Source organism: Equus przewalskii, chromosome 24 (assembly GCF_037783145.1).
Source record: "Equus przewalskii isolate Varuska chromosome 24, EquPr2, whole genome shotgun sequence".
Taxonomy (NCBI): domain Eukaryota; kingdom Metazoa; phylum Chordata; class Mammalia; order Perissodactyla; family Equidae; genus Equus; species Equus przewalskii.
The window spans coordinates 20,136,363-20,160,221 of NC_091854.1; the positions used below are offsets into that span (position 1 = coordinate 20,136,363).

Sequence of the window (23,859 nt, forward strand, 5' to 3'; positions counted from 1 at the left end):
TATAGCCAGAGTATTTCTAAAATTCCTCCTGTCTTTGATGATAGTCTAATAAAGTTAAATACAACTCTTACTACTCAAATTAACTGAATTAAGCATTTCTACAGATACAGTCATTTTGCTACATATCACTTGTAATGTCAATTTTATATTCTGCCAAGAAAGATAGGAAAGGAGTCAACCAAAACTGGGCTCCCATTCTTTATACTATTTTTTCTTGAATACTTTTTATTCAGGTTCCTTTTCCCTTGCCTTTTCACAATCTGTCATTACTAGTTCTTTGTATACTTCTTACACCAAACCCTAATCGCACTATATGGAGTGTAAAATATTGCAATTATTCCTGGTATACTTCTGGAGAAGACCTAGAGTTCTAGGCAGAGGGAGAAAAAATTGGGGTAAGGGGGAATCACAGTGGATGATGTGACATGAGGCTTAATTTCTTGATTCCACGAAGGGGAAGAAAAGAAAACATTCCTTTATACTACCTCCAATTTTTGGTCTATGTGGCAATTCCTAAAATACCAGAAAGTAACAAATTTATGATATACATTGTGTTACAGTGGTTCCCAAATCACTGTGATGAAAATCAATGATCGAACTAATTGACTACAGTCTAGGTGATCTTGGGATTGGCTTGCTACTTGCTTGAAAACGCCCAGACATAGTGAGGTAAGTCACTCAATAGCACCAGAATGTCTGACAGTTACACACTGCGGTATATTAGTTAGATTACATCTCAGTAGCATACTAAAATATATTCTAATTTAGAAGTTAGTTTTTCTAGACAGATAATTCATTTTCAGCTTCCTTTATAAAATAAACTCTATTACATTTTTTTTAATTTTGAGGCTAGACTTTGAATTATTTTCCTACAGCATATTCATGATATTTTATTATTACCATATACTTATACAGCATTTATAGTCTCTTGGTCGCCTAGGGCAAGGAAGTAAATATCCCCACAGGCCCACTGCCCCAACTCTTGAAAAAGAGACAACTTCTAAGAGACTGTAACCTCTGCATAGAAACCCACTCAGTTCCTAGATAAGGAGTTGGCAAGGGAGCCCCACCAAGTCGCCTGCCAAAAATGCCATGTCACTGCCAGTCCAAGGCTGGGACAGCCACTGCTCACTTGGCCCCAAGTCACAGGGCTGTGCACTGATGCCCGACCCTGCCAGGCCCCTGCGCCAGAGGCTGAGGGTTAGGGTAGGATGCTGATGCTGGCCCACTCCCTCTCCCACCTACACAACTAGTTGGCCATCCAGATAGAGGGCAGCAGCGTCCAGGGGCGGGAAAGAGAAGGTTAGACAGGCCTTGGCACATCAGAAGGTGGAAGAGGCTTGCTGAGAACCCACTGTGGGGAAGCAAGGACATAGCAGAAGGTGAGCCAAGGCTCCAAGACTCTAGTGCATGCTCCATTGTCCAATCAGCTTTCACTTACAACACACAAATTCAAAGATAAAATTATTAAAAATTTCAAAATGGCAGCCTCAGAGCATTAAACCCTAAGTGCGGCCGTTCTGAACATAGGATCCTGTGAGGGCACAAGTTGATGTTCCTGAAGCTGGCCCTGTACAGACAGTCTATATTTGTGTGTGGTGTGTGTGTATGTGTTTAATTCATTTCAGTACTAGAGAAATCATACTAAAATATTTAACAGCATCAAAGTTGTATCTCAGAATAATTTAGTAAAATAAATTGATTCAAAGACTTGCCAAACTGATGTTCCTATTAGTATCCATGGTACTACTCTAGTTTTATCTTATTTTGGTTAAATTTATCAATTTAATTCTGTTTGTTTCAAGGAAAATAAGTATAAATGAGTATATTGAGTACTTTAGAACAACAGTTCTCAATCATAACGTAAACATAGTGTAAACACAAATGTGAGGTATATAGAAGAAATACCTACTTAAGGTATTATAGTAATATCTCAGTCACTTGCAATCTTACATATTTTTTAAACTAGCAAGGAAGGAGTAGTGTTACACAGCCTAGAAAGTACAACTAACTATGCTGAAACTTGTACCAAGTGCCTCATTGAGTATACTTTATGTGAATAAAAATACTTAGAAAGTGATTGTAAGGTAATACATGTAAAATACTTAGATTAATAAATACTTGTGGAATATAAATGGATATTAAGATTTTACCTGTCCCATTTCTTGTCTCAGTTGTTCAAACTCCTGTTTTTCCATCTCTAGCTTATGCTTCCGTACCTCCTCTGTTCGTCGTTTTTCTTCTTCCATTTTTTGTTTTAATAATTCTTCAAAGTTAATTTCCAGTTTTCCAGGTGTAAGAGATTCTTGAGAGATTGTTTTATACATCTCTGGGGAGTCATCATCTACTACCTATTTAAAATAATTCTTTTACCACTCTTGCCAGAATTATCCATACTAAAAAGGGATATCACTTGTAGAAACTGTGATTACTTAGATATAAAAGTTTTGCAATGAACTAAAACCAGGAGACCTAAATTCTCTTCTAAAGTATAAAACAATAAACAAGGTAAGAATTATTAGAAAATATAAGATTAAGTTTGGCACACTCCACTTTGGTAGCCTAGGTTCACAGGTTCAGATCCCAGGCATGGACCTAGACCACTTGTCAGCCATGTTGTGGTGGTGACCCACATAAAAAATAGAGGAAGATTGGCAGAGATGTTAGCTCAGGGCTAATCTTCCTCAGGAAAAAAAAAATATATATATATAAGATTAAGGTATTTTCTAGTTACAGAGAAATGCTGACCATCTTTTCTCCATTCCAATGAACACAAAGAAATACTGACTTTATACTATCAGTAATTTGAATTAGACAGTAAGATTTCCTAATATCGAGAACACTTTTTAGATTAAAATGAATCCCCATTCTGGCAATTAAAATCAACCATTTCTGTTAAATCATGGTTTTGTCTGAATGAATTAGATAACCCATCATGATCCCTTCATAATCAGGCAAAAAATATCACTCTTGATGCTATGATTTTATTATACTGATTTATTTATTGTCAGGCTAATTAAAAATAAATAATAATAGTTAATACTTACTTAGAGCTTCCAGGTACCATTCTAAGCACTTTATATGTATTAACTTATTTAATCCTGTAATACTATTATTAATATCCCCATTTTATAGATGAGGGAAATGAAGCACTGAAAAGTAACTTGTCCAAAGTCAACACAAATGCTAATGGCAAAGGGGGGAGTCAAAACTTGAAAAGTCTAATAAAATTATAGATAATGATTTAGCCTACTTTTTGTAATTTCATGAATTACATGTCTAGCTGCCAATTAGTTGTGACTGTGGACAAGTTAGCTAGCTTCTCCAAGTCTGAGTTTCTTTGTCTGCGACAACTTTCATAGAGTTGTCATGAGAATTAAATAAAGTTTGGGAGTACTTAGTATTGTGCCTGACACTACAGTATGCTACCAGATGGCAGTTTTATTATTACATTATCATTCCCTCTATACATACAGGCAATCTCTAGATTAAAAATAGAAACTTTGCTTTTAAACCGTTGACTTGGAATATATTTTACCACAAAAATCAATTACCTAATTCTGTTTTTCTATCCCCTGAAAGTATATACATAAACTTCTGGCCTGAATTGTAACCCTGTGGCTGAAATAGACATAGGAGAAAGAGAGAGGCACAGGGTTATCATTTATTCACTCCAAGTTTTATATATGAAAGCTCTACCACAGAACCAGTTCAACTCAGAAACAATGTTTATATGGTCTTACAATCCAAAAAGTACCAAAAAAATTCTTTTTATTAATATATGAGTTACTGAGCTATAATATGAAGTTACAATACTTGGCCCTGGACAAGAAAACAACATAAATGAAAAAAGAAGTTTCTCTTTCCTGATACAGAAATGTCTCTAGGAAACTAGTGTTGTGGTTTAATGCAGTTTTCCTGCCCTGCACTTTTTCCATTAGTGAATCATGGTAAAAAGGCAGTTTGGGTCTAAAAATCGGCCCCCAGAATTAGACCTCCTGATCTTCACAGCTACTTCTTGTCTACCACTTCTGAACCTTGTTTATTCTCCAAAAATTAAGTGTTTTCACAATGTTTGTAGGGTTTCTAGAAGCCATTTGTAATCAAGGATTACCTCATATTACACATAGGATAGTTTTAATATTACTTATTCGACACACATTTATAGGAAGTTTGTTATACTAGAATGCATTTCTAGTACAGCCACGTAGTTAAAGTTCTTCAAGCTCTGCTTCAGTGGCTTGGGTTCTCAGGTTCGGATCCCAGGCGTGGACCTACCCCACTCACTAGTCATGCTGTTGAGCTATCCCACATACAAAATGGAGGAAGACTGGCACAGATGTTAGCTCAGGGTTGGCTTTCCTCAAGCAAAAAGAGGAAGATTGACAATAAACATAAGTTAGCTCAGGGCCAATCTTCCTCACCAAAAAAAAAGTTTTTGTAATTTTTGGGGCCATCCCTGGTGCCTAGTGGTTAAGTTCAGCACACTCTGCTTCAGTGGCCCAGGTTCAGTTCTCAGGCATGGGCCTACACCACTCATCAGTGGCCATGCTGTGGCTGTGACCCACATAGAAAATAGAGGAAGATTGGCATAGATGCTCAGGGCAAATATTCCTCACCAAAAAAAAAACCATGTTTTTGGATTTTTGCTTAAGGGAAGTAGAAAATTTTTAAGCAAAATAGTAAAGTAATCAGATTTACTTTAAAAAGAAAGAAAGAAAGATCACTCCTGGCTTTACAGAGAAGAATGGATTATAGACAAGAAAGCAAGTTAATTAGGAGTTGGCCTGAGACAAGGGGTAACAGTGACCTTGATTAATAGTGGCAGTGGGAAATGGGGAAAAACTGACAGATTTTTAGAGTGATTTAGGAGGTAGAACAAATCAGACTTAGTGAATGATTTGATGTGAGGCATGAATGAGAAGGTGGAAGTGTTGAAGGCTCCCAAGTTTGTGATTTAAGCATCTGGGTGAGTGATGAAGCCAAATAAACACGTGGATAAATGTGTCTGAAACTCACCCAGACTTAGGAAGAAAGCCAGGTCACATCACTGAAGCCAATTAGAATGTGTCAAGAAGGGGATGCAGCATTCATATGTCAACTTGCTTGAAAATAAAGTTTGTCAGATAGCGGTACATTTTACAAACATTAAAATAGTATAAGAAATAAAAAATTTGTGTTGGGCTGGCCCCGTGGCCGAGTGGTTAAGTTCGCGCGCTCCGCTGCAGGCGGCCCAGTGTTTCGTCAGTTCGAATCCTGGGCGCGGACATGGCACTGCTCATCAGACCACGCTGAGGCAGCGTCCCACATGCCACAACTAGAAGAACCCACAACGAAGAATACACAACTATGTACCGGGGGGCTTTGGGGAGAAAAAGGGGGAAAAATAAAATCTTTAAAAAAAAAAAAAGAAAAAAAGAAAAAAGAAATAAAAATTTGTGGCAGAGAGAAGTTGGGTAATAATATCCAGAAGTGATGGGTGACCATTTTGGAGAGTTAAATAATTGTGATTAAATGGCTTTGGCCATTTAATATATACCAGATGGGATGGAAATTGAAAAGAAAGAAAGAAGGAAGGAAAGGAAGGAATGAGGGAAGGCAGGAGGAAATGTGTGAAGGGAGAGGAGAATGGAGAGGAGGGAAGGAAAGGTGGGCGTAGGAAACTCCCTGCTTAGGTACTTAGTTCTGGGAAACATGCCTTCCCAGAGAAGGAAGAGAATATTCAATCCCCTATGCCAGGCACAGCAATTTAATCAGAACCTTCTCAACACTACACTGAAGTGAACACCTTTAACTGACTGGGCGCATACCATAGGAGGCTTTAAAACTTACCTGCCATCCCTACTCTTGGCTCAAATTCCAGAAATAATAGAGTATTCCCCAAAGTTTAATGATTTCTCTTAACATATTCTAAAATGTTGAATCCTAGTGGCATTTTTCAGGTACGTTCTGTCTTACCATGCTTCTCCTTGCTTCAGCAAATGCCTTCTTTTCTTCCTCTATTCTTCTTCTGGCTTCTTCTTCTGCTTTCCTTTTTTCATCTTCTCTCCTTTGTCTTTCTATTTCTTCAAAACTGAGTTTGAGTTTACCAGGGCGGTACCCTTTAAAAATTTTTTCTGTCTCTTGGTTTTCCCCCTCCTCATTTACCTAACCAAGAAACAACTCATTACTAAGAATTGAGATTCATCAAAGACAGGAATGAATTATCAATCAAAAAGCACCAATCAGCCACCTCATACAGGAATGTTTCTTTGCCCTTAATATACTTGACCAAAATCACCTTCCTTTATAATGTCTTATATGATAAAATACTCAAATTTGGAGAAATTCCAAATAAAGATGTACTCAAGTTAAATAAAATTTTTCAAGCAAGTCAAATTTTTAAATAGATAAGATAGAGTGTTTAAAATTTTTTAAGGCATCATTTAAGAGTTCTATTAAATATTAACTCTCCCAGAACAAACATAAAACACGTGTGTGTGTGTGTGTGTGTATACTTAAATTGAGGTTCAAGTATACCTAAACAGAATCTCTTTGGTAATAAAATAAAGTTCTCCTTTTGTAATTTTCATGGATTTTTTACTATGAACTATGGTACTTTTCCTTATACTAATCAGATAAAAGATTATCTGGAAGTCTTTTATATAAAATTCAAATTTTATGGTTTTATAGTTAAAATTCTAATTTAATATTATTCATTGAAATGATTAGATTAACTAATGATTTTTCTTTATCTTTTCATTAAATTAACCACCAGTGATATCTAAAATGTGTAGGTATTATGCAACTGTAATTACCCAAAACTAATAACATTTTCAAACAAATATCTAGAAAGTTGAAATTTTGAAGATATAGTTTTTAGAACATCATTAATAAAAGTTGGTCAAGAAATTCTGAGAGCTTTAAAAAATTATAGCTGTTCCATTTTTAACTTCTTATAATGAGATTTGGAATCTGTTATTTAAATTTTATTTTTATTGATAAATTTATTAATAATAATAGTAAAAACTTTAAAGCACTTATTATATGCCAGACACTACTTCAACTGCTTTCTGTATTAACTCATTTAACAATTTAAGAAGTAGGCACAATTATTTTCACCATTTTACAAATGAAGAAACTAAGATATAGGTTAAATAATTTGTTCATGGTGACACACTTACCAAGTGGTAGATATCTGAATCCAGGCAGTGTGGTTCCAAAATCCATACTCTTAACCACTACACTATATACACTACGCTATATACATATATACACATATAATATATACAGACACACACATACGTACATACTTAGTATGGCAAACTGCATATTCCATAGCAAACTAACTTTGATATGTTCAAACATTTGCAAAACTGGACTGAAACTGAGTGTACACTTATGATTAGACTTGAAAATGTGCTGCACCCTGTGTTTAAATACACTGCAGTCTGAACTAACAGAGGAAGAGAAACCAAGTTCATTGAGTAATTATTTTGCATATTTACAACAATTTATAAAAATAAAAATTTAAAGCATATTAGATAAATGTCCCCAGATGGAAACTAGAAAATAATATAAATGAATCTTATATGTTCAATATGTATACAGTTTCAAAATCAGACCCTTTTATATAGAAAATCTCCTTGAATTTATAGGATTGAACCTTATCTAAAGCCAGCTACCTTCCCTAATATTAAATGTTTTATATATAACATTTATATACTATTATATAAAGTATATATATATCATTTATTAAATTATAAATTATGTCATTATATAGATAAACATTATATATACATGTTTGTTTTACCATTTGCCGCCTTGCTTCTTCAAAAGCACGCTTCTCTTCTTCTAAACGTTGTCTTGCTTCCTCTTCAGCTTGCTTCCTCCGGTTTTCTTGTCTTTGTCTTTCCAATTCTTCAAAAGTTAGTTTCAATTTTCCAGGAGAAAGTGATTCTTTTTTAGCCTCACTTTCCAGTTCATCATCCTAAGAAAACATTATGAAAACCCATCTGTTAATCATAAAGGGAAATGCTGCTAACCAACTTAACTGCTTTGATTTGCTCCCTGACAAAAAAAAAAATTACCATGACCAACGAAAGACACTTTGCTTCCTTGAGAGATCGTCGTTGTTCTTCATATCTTATTCTTTTATCCTCTTCATATCTGACCCTTTCTTTTTCTTCTCGTTCTTTTTCTAGATCCTCGAAATTCTTTTTTATTTTTCCAGATGCTTTGTGTGATTTGCTAGGTACCACTGTTACAAGCAGTGACTCATCTCCTTCCTAATTTACAAAATAGATAATTAGCATATTTCCCCCTAATTAAAATTCAGGTTTCACAAGACTTTACCTCCATCATTGGTGAATTTCATTACATTGCCATCAGTGTTATGAAGAAGAAAAATTTATATTTTTTTACAGATTTCTATTAAATAGCTCTTTCTCTGAGTTCCCTCTACATTATGAGTTAATCTTATTGAAATCCATTGCTGACAAGGTTCAAGGAGCCTCTTCGTTCCTAGAAGATGACGTTAATACAGCTGTTTGGATAAAACTGCATGATATTATCTGAATTTAGCTATCCGTGCACTAATCCCACAAAAGGTAATGTGCATGTGAGTGTACTCTAAACCAATTTGATGGTGACTGGATTCAGTTTAAACACACAAAACAGTGTCTCCATATGATTTTTCTCTCCATGCGAGTTTTTAAATAGTTAATAAAATTAGTATTTAGTGAGAGGGGAAAAAAACAGTATTTTCAAGTGACTTATAAAACATTTATATTATAAAATGATTTGGCATTTGAGCCTATTAAAATAGTCTCAAATTTGTTGTTTTTAAAGTGCATTTTAATTAGTTCCATTACATAATCCATTGTTGCCTCTGAACTTTTTTCAAAAATAAAGAGAAGCTATAATTTGTAACACATGCTCCTAAAATAAAATTGCTTCCAATTTATGTGGCTGAAATTTTAGGCACACCATCAAATTGATTGATTTATAACTTTCTCTGTTAGTTAAAAAGGGAAAACTAAAATTTTTGTGGTTGTTGAACATTCCTTCACGGTAACAGATACTGCACTCTCTAACAGTATGTAATAACCGAAACAAACCACCAGGAACTCTGAGGAAAGAAGACAAATGATGAAAAGAAAACTGCCCTTTTAAAATGTTAGCTTTCAACAATCTCAACTATTAGTAAAAGTTCAAGAACTATATAGTCTTGGCAGAGTATCTCAAACTCAGATTTGCGTCTCTAATTTAACCATGAAAGCAAAAACATACTTTTCTTTAAAAACACTAAGCTATAGTGTTTGAAAGAGCAAAAGTATGATCTTGCTTTTGCAAAATATTTTCATCCTTTTTGTTGTTGTTGCTATATTTATAATAAAAAGAATAAAAACTTTTAATTTTTTAATAGATTATTTGTGAATCAGATAGTTTTAGGTGAACGTTTCATTAAAGGAAATGTCCATTTACCTCTGATGCTGATTCAGTTCCCGTATTGTTTATGTCCTCAATCTATTGAATGAGAATTTCATATCATTACATTACATTGGATTTCTGCTTTTTGTTTTTAAACATACAACTGAAAAGTAGTTTAGTTGTGCTTATGGTAAATTTTCAAATTTATAATTTTTGAAATATTTTAATATTCCTCCAAATTAGCCAATTATGTCCTTTTAAATGGAGATTAAACCTTATATTAGTTTTTGCATTTTGATATCAACATCAATATCTAGGGAACAACATATTAAGAAAAAATTAAAATAAAGCCTACCTTTGTAATTCTGGAATTTGAATAATGGACCAAACTCTTATGACCTGGCTGTAAGCTTACAAAAGCAGCAATTGTTAATTAAATTAGTAATATAAACTGAGATACAGAAACATTTCTCCATTCTCTGTCTCTGCCTAACAAAAGGAAAACCTGTCATTAGTAATCAAATCATCATCATGACTATATTTTACAATATAAATACATGGCAAAAATATAACTGACAATAATAAAGTGTGGTCAAAGGAGTAGGCTTTCACATGGCTCGTTTAGAAGGGAAAATAATTCTGACATTCAAAATTGTGTACCCTATATTTTGACTAGATCTAGGTAGGAAAGGGCCTCATTCAAAAGGAGGGAGCTTTTGGCCATTTCTCATAAGAAATATCATTAGATTAATTTGAGGGGCAGGCTAATTAATGTACGTAACAAACTGAGAAATGAGAGAAGATAAATGATTTAAATAATGCAATGTTTGAGAGTTCAGAAAGAGGGAACATAAGCAATAGGAAAATGGGAAAAGTTAGGAAGTAAAAATTCAGATTGTTTATTGTTTTAATTTGATTTTTAACACCAACGAAAGAGTCTGGAAGTAGTTTGTTCCTCACACTGTCTAAGGAAATTGTGTTGCACCTTGTCTTATACTAGGAACTGGACTGGGTCAGTTCCTATTCTTTCATCACCCCACTTTTCTATATTCTCTGTCAAGGAAGAAATAATACATTTTACTAAGATACCAAATTTCTTGAAAAATAAATTATTCTGAACAAATCATTCATTAAAAATAATCTACTTAATTGTTGTTTTTGAGGAAGATTGGCCCTGAGCTAACATCTGTTGCCAATCTTCCTCTATTTTTTGTATGTGAGCCACTGCCACAGCATGGGCACTGATAGACAAGTGGTGTAGGTCCATGCCTGGGAAAGAAACCCCGGGCCACTGAAGCGGAGCACACCAACTCAACCACTAGGCCACCAGGGCTGGCCTCTACTTAATATTTTAATAGTTTGTTTTTAGTAGTTTTGTTCAGAATAATTTGCTTTGTTACAGAATTATTTATTACACTGATTTGCTGTGTAAATGGTGAAGGTTTTATTGAATGATGCATTATACTAAGAAAAACTTTAATGGATCTATAATAAAATAATTACAAAATTATGTCCTTTCAAAAGCATGCTAACAATTCCTCTACAAATCACATTAATCTCTCAATAAAAGGTTCTAGGTTATATGATGAGAAGCCAGACATTGAGAGTATAGGGAAGAGAAATTCTAAATTTCTTAATCTCAAATTTCTTTTTCTTGCTGCTACAGCTTTCTCAGATTTTGATTAGCTTATGGTAAGACAGTACCCTGTACTTGGAGAGGTTTTTTTTTGTTTTTTTTTGCTTTCTTCTTTGCTTATTTTAAATTATTACCAAAACAACAAAAGATAGAATTTTTTTCATTGGGTTTCAACAAACAAGGAAAAAGATGAGTTCATTTAAGTGACTATGGTGTCAGTATATCCACAGAGAACTGAGATATTCAGTTTAGGCATAGCGTTGGCTTTCAGAAGCTACCACTGAAGAGCTGCTTCTCAACTATATCTTTTGATTTATGGAAAGAAAACTCCTTCACAAATCAACTTCCTTTTCTTCCCTTTTTTTCAACACCCCAATCCCCCACCAATATGTTCTCTTTTCTAAATTGATAGATGTTAACCTTGCCCATCAGAGTATCCTCAAAGATAACCAGATTATACTAAATTAAGATTCTCCCCCAAATTTTATTGGTCTTTGGTTCTAACATCTAGTATACAAAGTACCCCCATTTTTAATTCATCATGTGATCCTAGAATCTCAGAACTGGTAATTACCTTGAAGGTCACTCAGCTACTTTCCTGACTCAGGAATCCCTTCTATAGCATTCTTGAATATGCACTTGTACAAGTGGATTTTTCAAACAAACATTAAGAATTTTCTTGACTACCTATGTCATACTTTACCTATTATATTCAAAGATACATTAAATTTTATCAGATTTGAACAGAAAACATACTTAATTGGATTAAAGCAAATTAATTTTAAAATTAAACTTTCTATAGTTGCAAGATGAAATTACTATTAAAAGTTTATTTTGCTGTACCTACACATTCTCAAACAATTTAATAGGCCAAAAGTTTCATTAACCAGGATTATATGGCATCCTGCCATGTAGTATCAAGAGTTAGTAACCAAGTGGTTCTTTTTCATGGTTATATTTTGTTTCCATCTCTCTCTGAGTATCCTACGTCTTCCTCATATTCAAACTCACCTCTTCAACACACACATAGTTTTTCTTTGAGAAACCACTACGTACATATTCAGTCCCCCGGGTTGTAATGGGTCTTAAAGTCTACTGAGCAATCAGTGCTTTTTGAAAAAGGACACAAGATTTAAAAGAAGGAGATTAACCCCGTGTGCATACCCATTATTTGCTGCCAAACACCATATATTTTAATTACATATTTTATTATATTGTATTACCTTATTGCATAATTTATATAGTTACATAGTGATATATTTATATTTATAATATATAATTTATAATATTTATTATAATTGTATTCCCTTGTGAAATTTCATTGCAAAATGAATACTAATCTTTGATGACTGGAGGTGGCAGAGGTAAAATATATACCATCCTTTCCTCAGATAAAGAGGTACAAAGTAATACAATATAGGAAATTCCAATTCTTTTCTATAATTCATCTGGCATGTCATTATTTGCCAGCATACAAGTGGCTATTCATGTCTTGGAAGTGGTTATTTGCAAAGTCTGGGGTAAATAAATTTCTTTGACATGCAAGTATAGCATATGCTTTGCCTTCTTTGTCACTTTTCTTTTTATAAACGTAGTGGAAACTGAAAGGAGCATAGCAAATAGATTTAAGGCACTTAAAGAGGAGGCAAAAAATGTCAAGTACAATTCACAATTAAAATGTTTTTTAAAGAGACAACATACTGTGAAGACTATGTTAGGATATTTGTTAAAATATTGATGAGAGAAGGAGAAACTAAAATGGTTTCATGACATTTTATCTATATATAATATTATCTAGGTAAAACATTAAGTATTTATAGCCCGCTTACTTTGTACCAGGCACTTTTCTAAGTGCTTTGCATTTATTAACTCATATAATCTTATTAATAATTCCGGGAGATAAATACCATTATCATCTCATTAAGCTCAATACATTGATCATCTTTTTGATCTTACAGTGTATACCAGATTGAAGTACATAAACAGGATAATTGTCTTCTGTCATGTTTTCAACTGTATACTACAGATAATTTATAACATAAGTATCAATATATTAAAGAAATTTTGTGAATTGATCAGTTCTCAATAAAATGCAATTATGACTATTAGACTTTAAGTTTCTACGTCATTATAATGACTAATAATTTTGAGAGATTAATGTTTTCTGGAAATTAGATCAGATTCTTGAGTATTTTAAAAATACTTACCAGCCTCTTAGTACTCATGCTCTGATCTAAAAATATATGGGAATTCTCAGTTCATTAAGAGACTATGTAAAATCATACTACTACTTTTCTCTCTTCTAATTTGTCCTCTGTGGCTATGGACAAGTTATAGCTATATGAAGGAAATGACTGTCACACATTTCTCCCCTCTCCTACTCCTGTCCGCAACTTTAAAAAAAGTTAACAAGCTAGCTAATAATACCATTATTAAATAAAATGATTTAATTTGTTTCAAATTCTTGATTAGGAAGATATCCTAATTACACCTTGGTGCTTTATAATAACCAAAAAGTATTTACTGATTGCTATTAAAAGACCAGCATCTTGTTAGATGCTTGTGGATAGTTTATGTATGAAATTGCCGTACTTCTTTGTAAAATCTTCTAACATGTCAGGAAAAATAAGGAGTGTGGACACTGTAAGGAACGTGGACAGAATGGTAAGATGGTAAAGAAGAAAAGTCATCTCAGTATTCAACCTTAAAATAGGCACATTCTGCCCTTATCCTTCTAGGCATTTGACATTAAATATTTGTGCTTAAGATCTTGTTTTCGAGATAGCAGCTATTTAATAGGTCTATGTTATATTAAAATATTTTCATTAGGCAACATACTGATTAGTTTTACTCTGTAAAATTAGTTTCTGAAGCAAATAACAATTTAACGTTTAGTGTGTACCTGCTCAGCCCTTTTTGCTAATTCACGTTGTATCTTCCTCTTTTCTAACATATCCTGTTCAATTCTGCGTTTTCGCTCCTCCTCCGTTCTCTTCCTTTGTTCCTCTTGTCTTTGCTTCTCCATTTCAGCAAATTTACCTTTCACGGTTCCTAAGAATGTATGAAACATGTCTGATATTTTGCTATGTTTCCTTTTTTGCAATTTAATTTACAACTTACCCCTCAGGTTTCTTACCTGTTAGCTTTGGGACATAGGCCTTTTCTACTTTAGAAGATACCTCTTCATCATCAGAAGCAAGCATTTCTTTAATCTAGATGGTTACATAAATTAATATGAACATGTCCAAAGTTTAGACTAAGTCATATTATATGCAGAGTTTGAAATTAGTTTATAACTACAGAAAATTATTTTATAGTTAATATGAAATGTGATTAATGTGAATAATAAAATGTAAATTAAAAAGATGAAAATGAGTATTTGCATAACAATAAAGTAAAATAAAATAACCTCCTGCTTTCTCCTGTTCCATTCTCTCTCTCTAATATATTGTTCTTTTCTTCTTTGCTTTTCGTCTCTAGATCTCCTTTGATTTCTTTCTTCCCTGGCTCTCTGCATGGCTTCAAACTTATCCTTTATATCACCCTTGCCAAGTTTTGGCACATAGGATTTTTGGATAGGTTTAGATGAAGAAAGCAGAATCTTCGTTAGAAGAAAATAAAGAAAAGAAAGTTAAAAAAAATAAGATAAGAGGAAATTAGGTAAAGACAGAGCAGAATAAGCAATATAAGAAATACTTATTGAAACAGAAAATAGAAATGAATTCGAAACCTTTATTTGTACCATCAGAATCTGATTAGATACATTCTAAATCCAAGTATGAAAAATGAAATTACGGAAAACATGAGAGTAAAAATTTTATTAATAAATAGTAAAGAAGTCCCATTTTGTAGATGTGTTTTACTGAAGCTTAAGACTAGTAAAATATAAAAATTGAATACTGGATTCTAATTTAAAACAACCTGTATTTTAGTGACCTACTCCACTATTAAAGATTCAGAGTTTACATCACTTGCTTAAAGGACACGGAGACTAATTTCAATAAATTTGATGAAGTAGAAAACAAAGCAAAAGTTTAGGCTTTAAAATTTAAAGGCTAATTCACACATTAACATTCTTGCTTGCTTCCACGTCTAACATGAGCCAAAGTGGAGGCCAGACCTTTACGTCTCATTTGTGGCTGAAGTGCGCCAGGGTCTTCGTGCACAAGCAGCGATTTATGCTGTTGCTCCTTCTATCCTGCCCATCTAGAGCTTCTTTAAACCAACATTTTGAATGCGTAAGATGGCTGTATCATTCCAAGTAGGATGAGCTCTACGAGGAAAATTCCCAAATGGCAATAGAGCTTCCCAAAGAAGGAAGGCTCTGGTAAAAGACTGGAGAAAAGATTTTCCTCTAGTCTAAAACCAGGAAAGCATATTGTTTTCATCTTTTGAAAATTAAGCTGATCTCTAAAAGAAGTTTCAATAAATAAAACTTCAGTGCCTCAGAACACCAAACATTCTCCCCTAGTGATAAAGACAAATTTTTAAATTAATTTGTGGCATACCCAGCCTCTATCTTATTTTCTACTTATGGTGTCATTGTTCATTTAAGGTTTTTTAAAGTTTATAATTTTGGGGTGTCAGAAACTGAGGTCCCCTTACTACAACTCTCAGTAACTACAGTCAAGAACCAGAAAAAGGCCAAGAGAATTGCAGCTGCCGGAAGAAGGATCCTGGCCTGAGAGTGAATTATCACTTTCTCCTAAGAGTATGCATCAAATCTGGTTTTTTAATACTAAAAAAAAAAACTCCTAAGACTTATCAAGATATTAAATTCTAAAGATGGTAGCCATTTCACTATCATTCACAAATAATCATGCTTCCTAGATTAGAATCCAGTGAAATGAAATGAAAATACCACACTCAAGACCAGCCTGTGAATTTTATCTTTTCTTATGTTTTACATCTTCACACTGTTACCATGAACTTCTGAATATGACCTTTCCACCAAACAACTGCCCTTTCACCAATTCTGCAGTCAATCTCACATTTCCTCCATTTTTTTTTTTAACTTTTGAGACTTACCTCAGCTTTTTGGGAAATATCATTCATGTTTGCTCTTGGGTGTGGTCTTGGGGTGATTATGAAGCTTTGTATATCTTTGCACCTGAAAAAATGTATTAGTCTTGAATAAGAATTTTTAATGACAGTTTTTTAATATGCTATGTATTATTGTGAACAGAAATAGCATGTTAATTGCTCCTCGAAACATACTGATATAATCTAGGCAAGTAACAAATTGTGATAACCCTTAGCTCCTTTTTCCAAGATACAGGGTATTGAAGGTACGAGGCTCATGGTGTTACAAGATCCTTGTAAGATTATGGGCCAGAATAGCTTGGTGAACATATCAAGTGCACTTGCAAAGAAAGTGTATTCTGCAGTTATTGGGTGTATTATTCTATAAATATCAACTAGGTCAAGGTGGTTGATCCTGTTATTTGGATGTTTTATGTCATTACTAAATATTTTGGGGGGGCGCCTAGTTCTTCTATCAGTTTTCAACTAAATGGAACTATTTCTTCTTTTAATTCTGTGATTTTTGTTTCACGTAATTTCAAGCTCTTTTAAGTGCATTTACATTATGACTGTAATATGTTCTTTTTGAATTGACCCTTCCATCAGTATGAAATTTCCCTCCTCTTACTTCACTGTTTTACATTCTTCTGATATTAAAATAGACATAACTTTCTTAAGTTTACTTTGCATGGTATATAATTTTCTACCCATTTACTTTCAACCTATCTATATCTTTATATGTAAAGTATATCTCTTGGACACAGCATATAATTGGTGCTTGCTTTTTAAAAAATCAGTTCTGGGGCGGGCCTGGTGGTGCAGTGGTTAAGTTCACACGTTCGGCTTCTCGGCGGCCTGGGGTTCGCTGGTTCGGATCCCGGGTGCGGACATGGCACTGCTTGGGAAGCCATGCTGTGGTAGGCATCCCACGTATAAAGTAGAGGAAGATGGGCATGGATGTTAGCTCAGGGCCAGTCTTCCTCAGCAAAAAGAGGAGGATTGGCAGTAGTTAGCTCAGGGCTAATCTTCCTCAAAAAAATAAATTAAAATAAAATTAAAAATCAGTTCTGATAATATCTGTCTTTTAGTTGCAGTGGTTACCAAATTAATGTAATTATTTAATGTAATTATTTATATGCATGGACTTAAGCCTAACATTTTACTGATTGTTTCTTGTTTGCCCTCTCTTCTTTTGTTCCTCTATTATTCTTTTCCTTTCTATTTCTAGATTAATTGAATACTTTTTAGAATTTTATTTATGACTTTAAAAAAAATTCTACCAGCTTTACTAAGGTATAATTGATGTACAATAAACTACATTTTTTTTTCTTTTTTTGAGGAAGATTAACCCTGAGCTAACATCTGCTGCCAATCCTCCTCTTTTTGCTGAGGAAGACTGGCCCTGAGCTAACATCCATGCCCATCTTCCTCTATTTTATATGTGGGACACCTGCCACAGCATGGCTTGATGAGTGGTGTGTAGGTTCGTGCCCAGGATCTAGGCTGGCCCCTAAACTACACTTTTTAAAACTGTACAATTTGATAAGTTCTGACATATGTATTGTACCCATGACACCATCACCACAATCAACATAATGAATATATACATTACCCCAAAAAATTTTCTCAGACTCTTTACCTTCCTCTTCTTCTTGCCTCTCCCACCCCCAACCCCTGGCAGATATGCTTTCTGTCACTGTAGATTAGTTTAAATTTTCTGCATATGGAATCATATAGTATGCACTCTAATGTCTGGTCTCTTTCACCCAGCATGACTATTCTGAGATTCATCCAGGTTATTGCAAATATCAACAGTTCATCCCTTTTTATTACTGAATATTATTCCATTGTATGAACATACCACAATTTGTTAACCATTCATCTATTGATGGACATTTGGGTTGTTTCCAGTTACTATTATAAATAAAGCTGCTATGAATACTCATGTACAAGTCTTTGTGTGGACATATTTTTTTTATTTCTCTGGGATAAATAAAGTATAATGACTAGGCCTTATGGTAGATTTATGTTTAACTTGGTAAGAAACTACCAAACTGTTTTCGAAGTGGTTGTACCATTTTATCTTCCCACCAATAGTGCATGAGAGTGACACTTTTTCTATATCCTCACCAACACTTGGTATAGTCTTCTTAATTTTAGACATTCTAAAGGTATATAGTGACATCACATTATGGTTTTAATTTACATTTCCATAATAACTGATGATATTAAACATCTTCTCATGTTTCTTTTCTACCTGTAAATATTCTTTGGTGTAAGTATCTATTCATATCTTTTGCCCATTTTATTACTGGGTTGTTTATTTGCCCATTATTAAATTTTGAGAGTACTTTATATATTCTGGATAGAAGGCCTATATCAGATGTATAATTTGCAAAGATTTTCTCCCAGTCTTTCACTTGTCTTTTCATTTTCTTAGCAGTATCTTTTGAAGAGCAGAAGTTCTTTATTTTGACAAAGTCCATTTTATCAATTTTTTCTTTTATGGTTTGTGCTCTCGGTGTTGTACTGGCCTAAGTCACAATCAAGAAGAACTTATCCTACATTTTCTTCTAGAAGTTTTATAGTTTTAGGTTTTGCATTTAGGTCTTTGATCCATTTTGAGTTAATTTTTGTATATGGTGCAAATTCCTTTTTTTGCATATGGATAACAATTTTTCTAGGATCATTTATTGAAAAAACGTATCCTTTCTCCAGTGAAATGCTTTTGTACCTTTGTCAAAAATCAATTGACCATACATGTGTGGGTCTACTTCCGGACCCCCCATCCTGTTTCATCAATCGATTTGTCTCCCTTGATGCCAATACCACATTGTTTTTCTCTTTTTTTTTTTTTAACTATAGTCACCATGCCACAGTCTGGACTAGTATACTTAATAATGGGGCTTGAGAAAGGTAGCGTAACTCTGACTGTGTTCTTTTTCACAGTTGTTTTGGCTATTCTAGGTCCTTTGTATTCATACAGAAATTTTAGAATCAGATTGTCATTTTCTGTGAAAATGCCTGCTGAGATTTTGACTGGGATTGCATTGGATCTGTAGATGGATTTGGGGAGAACTGACATCTTAATAATATTGAGTCTTCTGATCTATGAACACAGTATACCTCTCCATTTATCTACTTCTCCTATATTTTTTCTCAGAAATGTTTCATCATTTTCAGTGTGCAGATCTTTCACGTCTTTTGTGAGATTTATCCCTAATTTCAAATTTTTGATGCTACTATAATTGGTGGTGTTTTTTAGATTTCAATTGATGATTGTTTGTTGCTAGCATATAGATATATATTTTTGTATTCTGACCTTATATCCTGCTACCCTGCTAAAGTAACTTCTTAGTTCCATCGGGTTTTTTGGAGATTCCATCAGATTTTCTACATAGACAATTATATCATCTGTGAACACAATTCTACTTTTTCCTTTCCAATCTGGATGTGTTTTGTTTCTTTTTCTGGCCTGATTGTACTAGCTAGAACCTTCAGTACAATGTTAAATAGAATTAGAGAGAGCAGACATCTTTGCCTTCTTCCTGATCTTAGGGGGGAAATGTTCAGTCTTTCACCATTAAGTATAATTTTAGCTACAGATTTTTCTTAGATGCCCTATATCCGATTACGTTGCTGTCTACTTTTACGGTGCTGGAGCGATGTCAGGAATGGATGTTGGATTTAATCTAATTTCTTTCTGTGTCTATTGAGATAATCATATGGTTTCTATTTTTACTATGGTGAATTACATTAATTTATTTTCAAATGTTAAATCAACTTTACATTCCTAGGATAAGCTTCATTTGATCATGTTGCATTATCCTTTTAACATACAAATAAATTCAATTTGATAAAATTTTGCTAAGAAATATTGCATCCATGTGTATGAGGGACATTGATCTCAATGTCCTTTTTATTTTTATACAGTTTTATTTATACAGTTTTTTATTTATTTTTATTTATTTATACAGTTTTATTTTCCTGTAATGTCTGCTTTTGCTAACAGAGTAATACTTCTCTCACAGAATGAGTTGGGAAGTATTTCCCCTTCGTTAATTTTCTGTAAGAGTTCACGGAGAACAGGTATTATTTTTTCCTTAAATGTTTGTAAGAAGTTCCCAGTGGAACCATCTGGAGCTAAAGTTTTCTTTGTGGGAGGAGACAATATGATGAGGTGGGTGGGACATTATTCCATGTAATTATTAACAAGGTCCTAACTTTTGTTGTTTAGTGGGTCTGTGGGTGTTTATTACTTCATTAACAATAATTACCTAATAAAACAGGCCATGCATGGATGAGAGCATCATTAACTAGGTTTATGAGTCATCTAATTCTATGTGCCTGAGATGAAAATAACAAAGAGCTCCAGTCCTGTTCTTTTCCCTGAGCTATTGTATCAAATCTAGAGTTACCAATAGATATTTCTTGTATAACCAACAAAACCTACCCTGTGTTCTCATAGCTTCTCAAACCTTAGAGTTATTTCTGGTTCATTCTTCTATATCTCCTAAATTTGTCAAGATTTGTGAATGTTTCTTTCAGACTTGTTCTTATGTATTACTTCACTATTTCCACTGCCCCCATACTAATACAGGCCTTCATCACCTCATGCTTTGATTGCCAGAATTTGATAATCAGCCCTAAATCCAAATTCCAACCCTACTGCTTCCTAGTTAGGATTAGATGAGAAAACCTATGTGAAAAACTCTAGAATAACACCTAACATTAGTTAGATAATTTCATCACTCATGGTCTTTTCATCACTACAATTTACCATCTTCAGTAAAAAACTATACTTCTCTGCTAGTGAGCATATATTAACATAGTGTTTGTGTAATTTGAAAGAGTGATGCCAAAGGGTATGAGGAAAATTTGGGCAATCTCACATGAGATTATAAGGATTGATAAATTTTAGCTGAATTAACTGGCCAGAGAGAACTTCAAGAAGCCTTTTTTTCCTGGTGAAATGAAAGCAAATTGCGTGGCTTGGTGACAGTGAAGAATTAGCCTGTCAAGAGTAGTCCTGGAGAATAAATGAATTAGGCAGCCCTCTTTGTCTAATTTTTTTTAAATCCTCAGGTTATATCTTGACTTATTTATATTTTCAGAATAAAATAATATTGACTTTTTAAATTTAGCATGAGAAAAAAATACTTAAAATAGTTTTTAAATGTTGTTTCAGTATTCTGAGCTCTCAATTTGAAAGTTTGTGAAAATTCAAACAGTACTAACCTTAACTTTTTTGGTTAAAATATAAGCAAGTGATCCCTTCCTGATAGTTTTCTCTGTTCTGCATTTTGAGGATAAAAAAGTTGTAGCAAAATAAGTTCACTAGCTTTTTGTTTTAGGGAATTGTTTTTTAAGGTGTAGATTAGAAACCAATAGGACTCATATCTCTTAAATAGTTTTATGTTAGAGAAAAAAAATTCAAAATCAAGCAGATAAATATTTATAGGATTCCTTTACAGATAATTTAAATAAGTGTGACTGGGGCCAGCCCAGTGGCCAAGTGGTTAAGTTTGAGCGCTCTGCTTTGGCGGCTGGTTTGTTTTGCCGGTTTGGATCCTGGGCACAGACATGGCACCGCTCATCTGGCCATGCTGAGGCGGCGTCCCACATAGCACGGCCAGAGGAACTCACAGCTGGAATGTGCAACTATATACTGGGGGGCTTTGGGGAGAAGAAGAAGAAAAAAAAAAAGGTTGGCAGCAGATGTTAGCTCAGGTGCCAATCTTTAAAAAAAAAAAAGTGTGACTCTGTCTGGTAGAACAACAGTGTATTTCAGTTGCTAACGCAGTTGTCTTTCTGTGCTAAACCAATGTCAACGTTTGGTTTATTAACTTCACAGGAAAGAACTCTGTTCCAGAGTCATTGTTTGTATTGTCTGATCTAAACCCACTGTCTCTGTAATACATCCTTTGATCACAATATGAATAAAATTATGATGATAATAATCCAAGCTAACACTTATTGAGCCTTTACTGTGTGCCAGGTAATGTGCCAAGTGGTTAACAAGCATTATTTCATTTACTCCCCACAATAATCCTTTAAGGTAAATACTATTAACACTCTCTCAAAAAAATTTCCAAACCCAGTAATTTAAAATTCTTAAAATATTAACATGAGAATAATGTCTCAGAGTTTATCTAATAGGATTTGAAGTCTTCTGTAAATTGTTACAGATGGGAAAACTGAGACTTAGAACTAAGGCAAGTATTACTTGCCCAAGACCACACAACTAACGAGTGGTGGACATAGGATGAAAACAGGCTGTCTGACTCCAGAGTCTGCATTCTTACCCATCGTATTATGCTGATACCAAGAAAACAGTACAACTGTGTGTGTGGGAAAGGGGAATACCAATCAGCTCATAAGGTTTTACCTCCTGGTGTAATCAACAGAAACTTTAATCCAATTATTTCAGAACCACAATTCTGAGCAACAGAAGTATGTTGGAGGCCAAAAAGGCATGATTGATAGTACTCTCTACATTTAGTGAATTTGTAATCTTTAGCTGGCAACTGGCAGTAGAACATGGTGCTGGTGAGAAACACGTATTTTGCCCATGTGAGCAGCACAGAGTTTTATTTAAGGAAGTATATTTCCTTTTAAATTGATGACATGCTAGCAGTTACTCTTGGAATTACTTGGAGTTAAGCAGAACACAGAGTTAGGTTATTAAATGATTCTCAGGTACTGAATGAAACGCAGTTCTATATCAGCTGGTTGTGGTTTAGAATTTATTTAGTGAACTCATTCATGTGTAATAAATCAGGGACTGTTTTAGTCTGTGATTTTTAAAGTGCCCAAGTCAGCGACATGCAAGTAGCACACCTATTGTTGGAATTAGTGATTGTGAAGAATCAAGTAACAATATTCACATGTATGTCATTCTCTTGATTAACAAACATACTGATCCATCTCATCATTTTGCTAAACTGCCAAGAGTACAGAAGGTTTCTGAATTTCTTATCTAACAGAACATTCCTGAACAATGGACTCCTAAAGTAGCCAAATTCACTTTTAGTTGTACAATGACAGCGAGAATTTTGGTTTTATGAAGAGGCTTTTTAAAGCATTAACTGATTCCAACAAAGTCATGACATGGGCACTGTGAAATGTTCAAAAATTTGTTGAATGTCACACATCTTACTCAATCTCAACACTAAACCATAAACTCATCAAGGAAGTTCCTTTGGAAGGGAGTCACAGACAGTGACCTTCAGCCAAGGAAGGGAGCCATAATGCTCTCTAAACTGCAGCTGAAATTTTCCAGTTTCCTTAAATCCTCTCCTTTCTCTCTCCTACTACCCTCTCTCCATCCTCCCTCCACAATGCCCTAAATACTCATGCCCTCTCTCCCAGAAGGGTACAATCACCTTCAACTCTGCCAAAACTGCCTTCCTCTCTTATATCAGCCACTAGGGACCATGCCTTGGACTAAAGAATAACTCCTCAATATCTAAATGACCATAATTTTATGCGGTGCAACGTGTATTATGAAATTTACAAATTCAGAACAAATGGCATATACAAGTTCAATCTTGTCATAACTTTTCATAAGCCCTCTGTCATACAAAAATTTACAAACCCATGTATTTTTACATTTGATAAAAGATTAATACAAATATGTAAATTGAAATCTTCCAAAATATTCTACCATAACTTTTGTTGCTTAAGGACCTTTGTAGCAAAATATTCAGAATTATAAGTACATCCTAATGATAATTTCTCAGTTAATTGTTGGTTTTTCAAACACATTAAGAAAACAGTGATGGTGGAAA

The 23,859-nt window shown here is 33.9% G+C and overlaps 1 protein-coding gene across 15 annotated transcripts in view; it reads right to left on the reverse strand.

Moving 5' to 3' along the window:
• The window catches only part of NEXN (nexilin F-actin binding protein), a 43,681-nt gene that overhangs the window by 7,415 nt on the left and 12,407 nt on the right, over positions 1-23,859 (reverse strand). For 4 of the 15 annotated variants that reach the window (XM_070591964.1, XM_070591957.1, XM_070591965.1 and 1 more), the window contains 9 exons: positions 16,076-16,157; positions 14,457-14,648; positions 14,184-14,259; positions 13,950-14,098; positions 9,466-9,507; positions 8,070-8,267; positions 7,793-7,969; positions 5,959-6,147; positions 2,154-2,351 (listed from right to left, as the gene is read on the reverse strand). In XM_070591964.1, coding sequence (XP_070448065.1) covers positions 2,154-2,351; positions 5,959-6,147; positions 7,793-7,969; positions 8,070-8,267; positions 9,466-9,507; positions 13,950-14,098; positions 14,184-14,259; positions 14,457-14,648; positions 16,076-16,102 — 1,248 coding nt within the window. In that variant the 5' untranslated portion in view covers positions 16,103-16,157. Of the gene's footprint in view, positions 1-2,153; positions 2,352-5,958; positions 6,148-7,792; positions 7,970-8,069; positions 8,268-9,465; positions 9,508-13,949; positions 14,099-14,183; positions 14,260-14,456; positions 14,649-15,167; positions 15,319-16,075; positions 16,158-23,859 lie in introns of those variants that run through there. The other 11 variants (XM_070591960.1, XM_070591970.1, XM_070591971.1 and 8 more) reach the window with 6 other exon arrangements.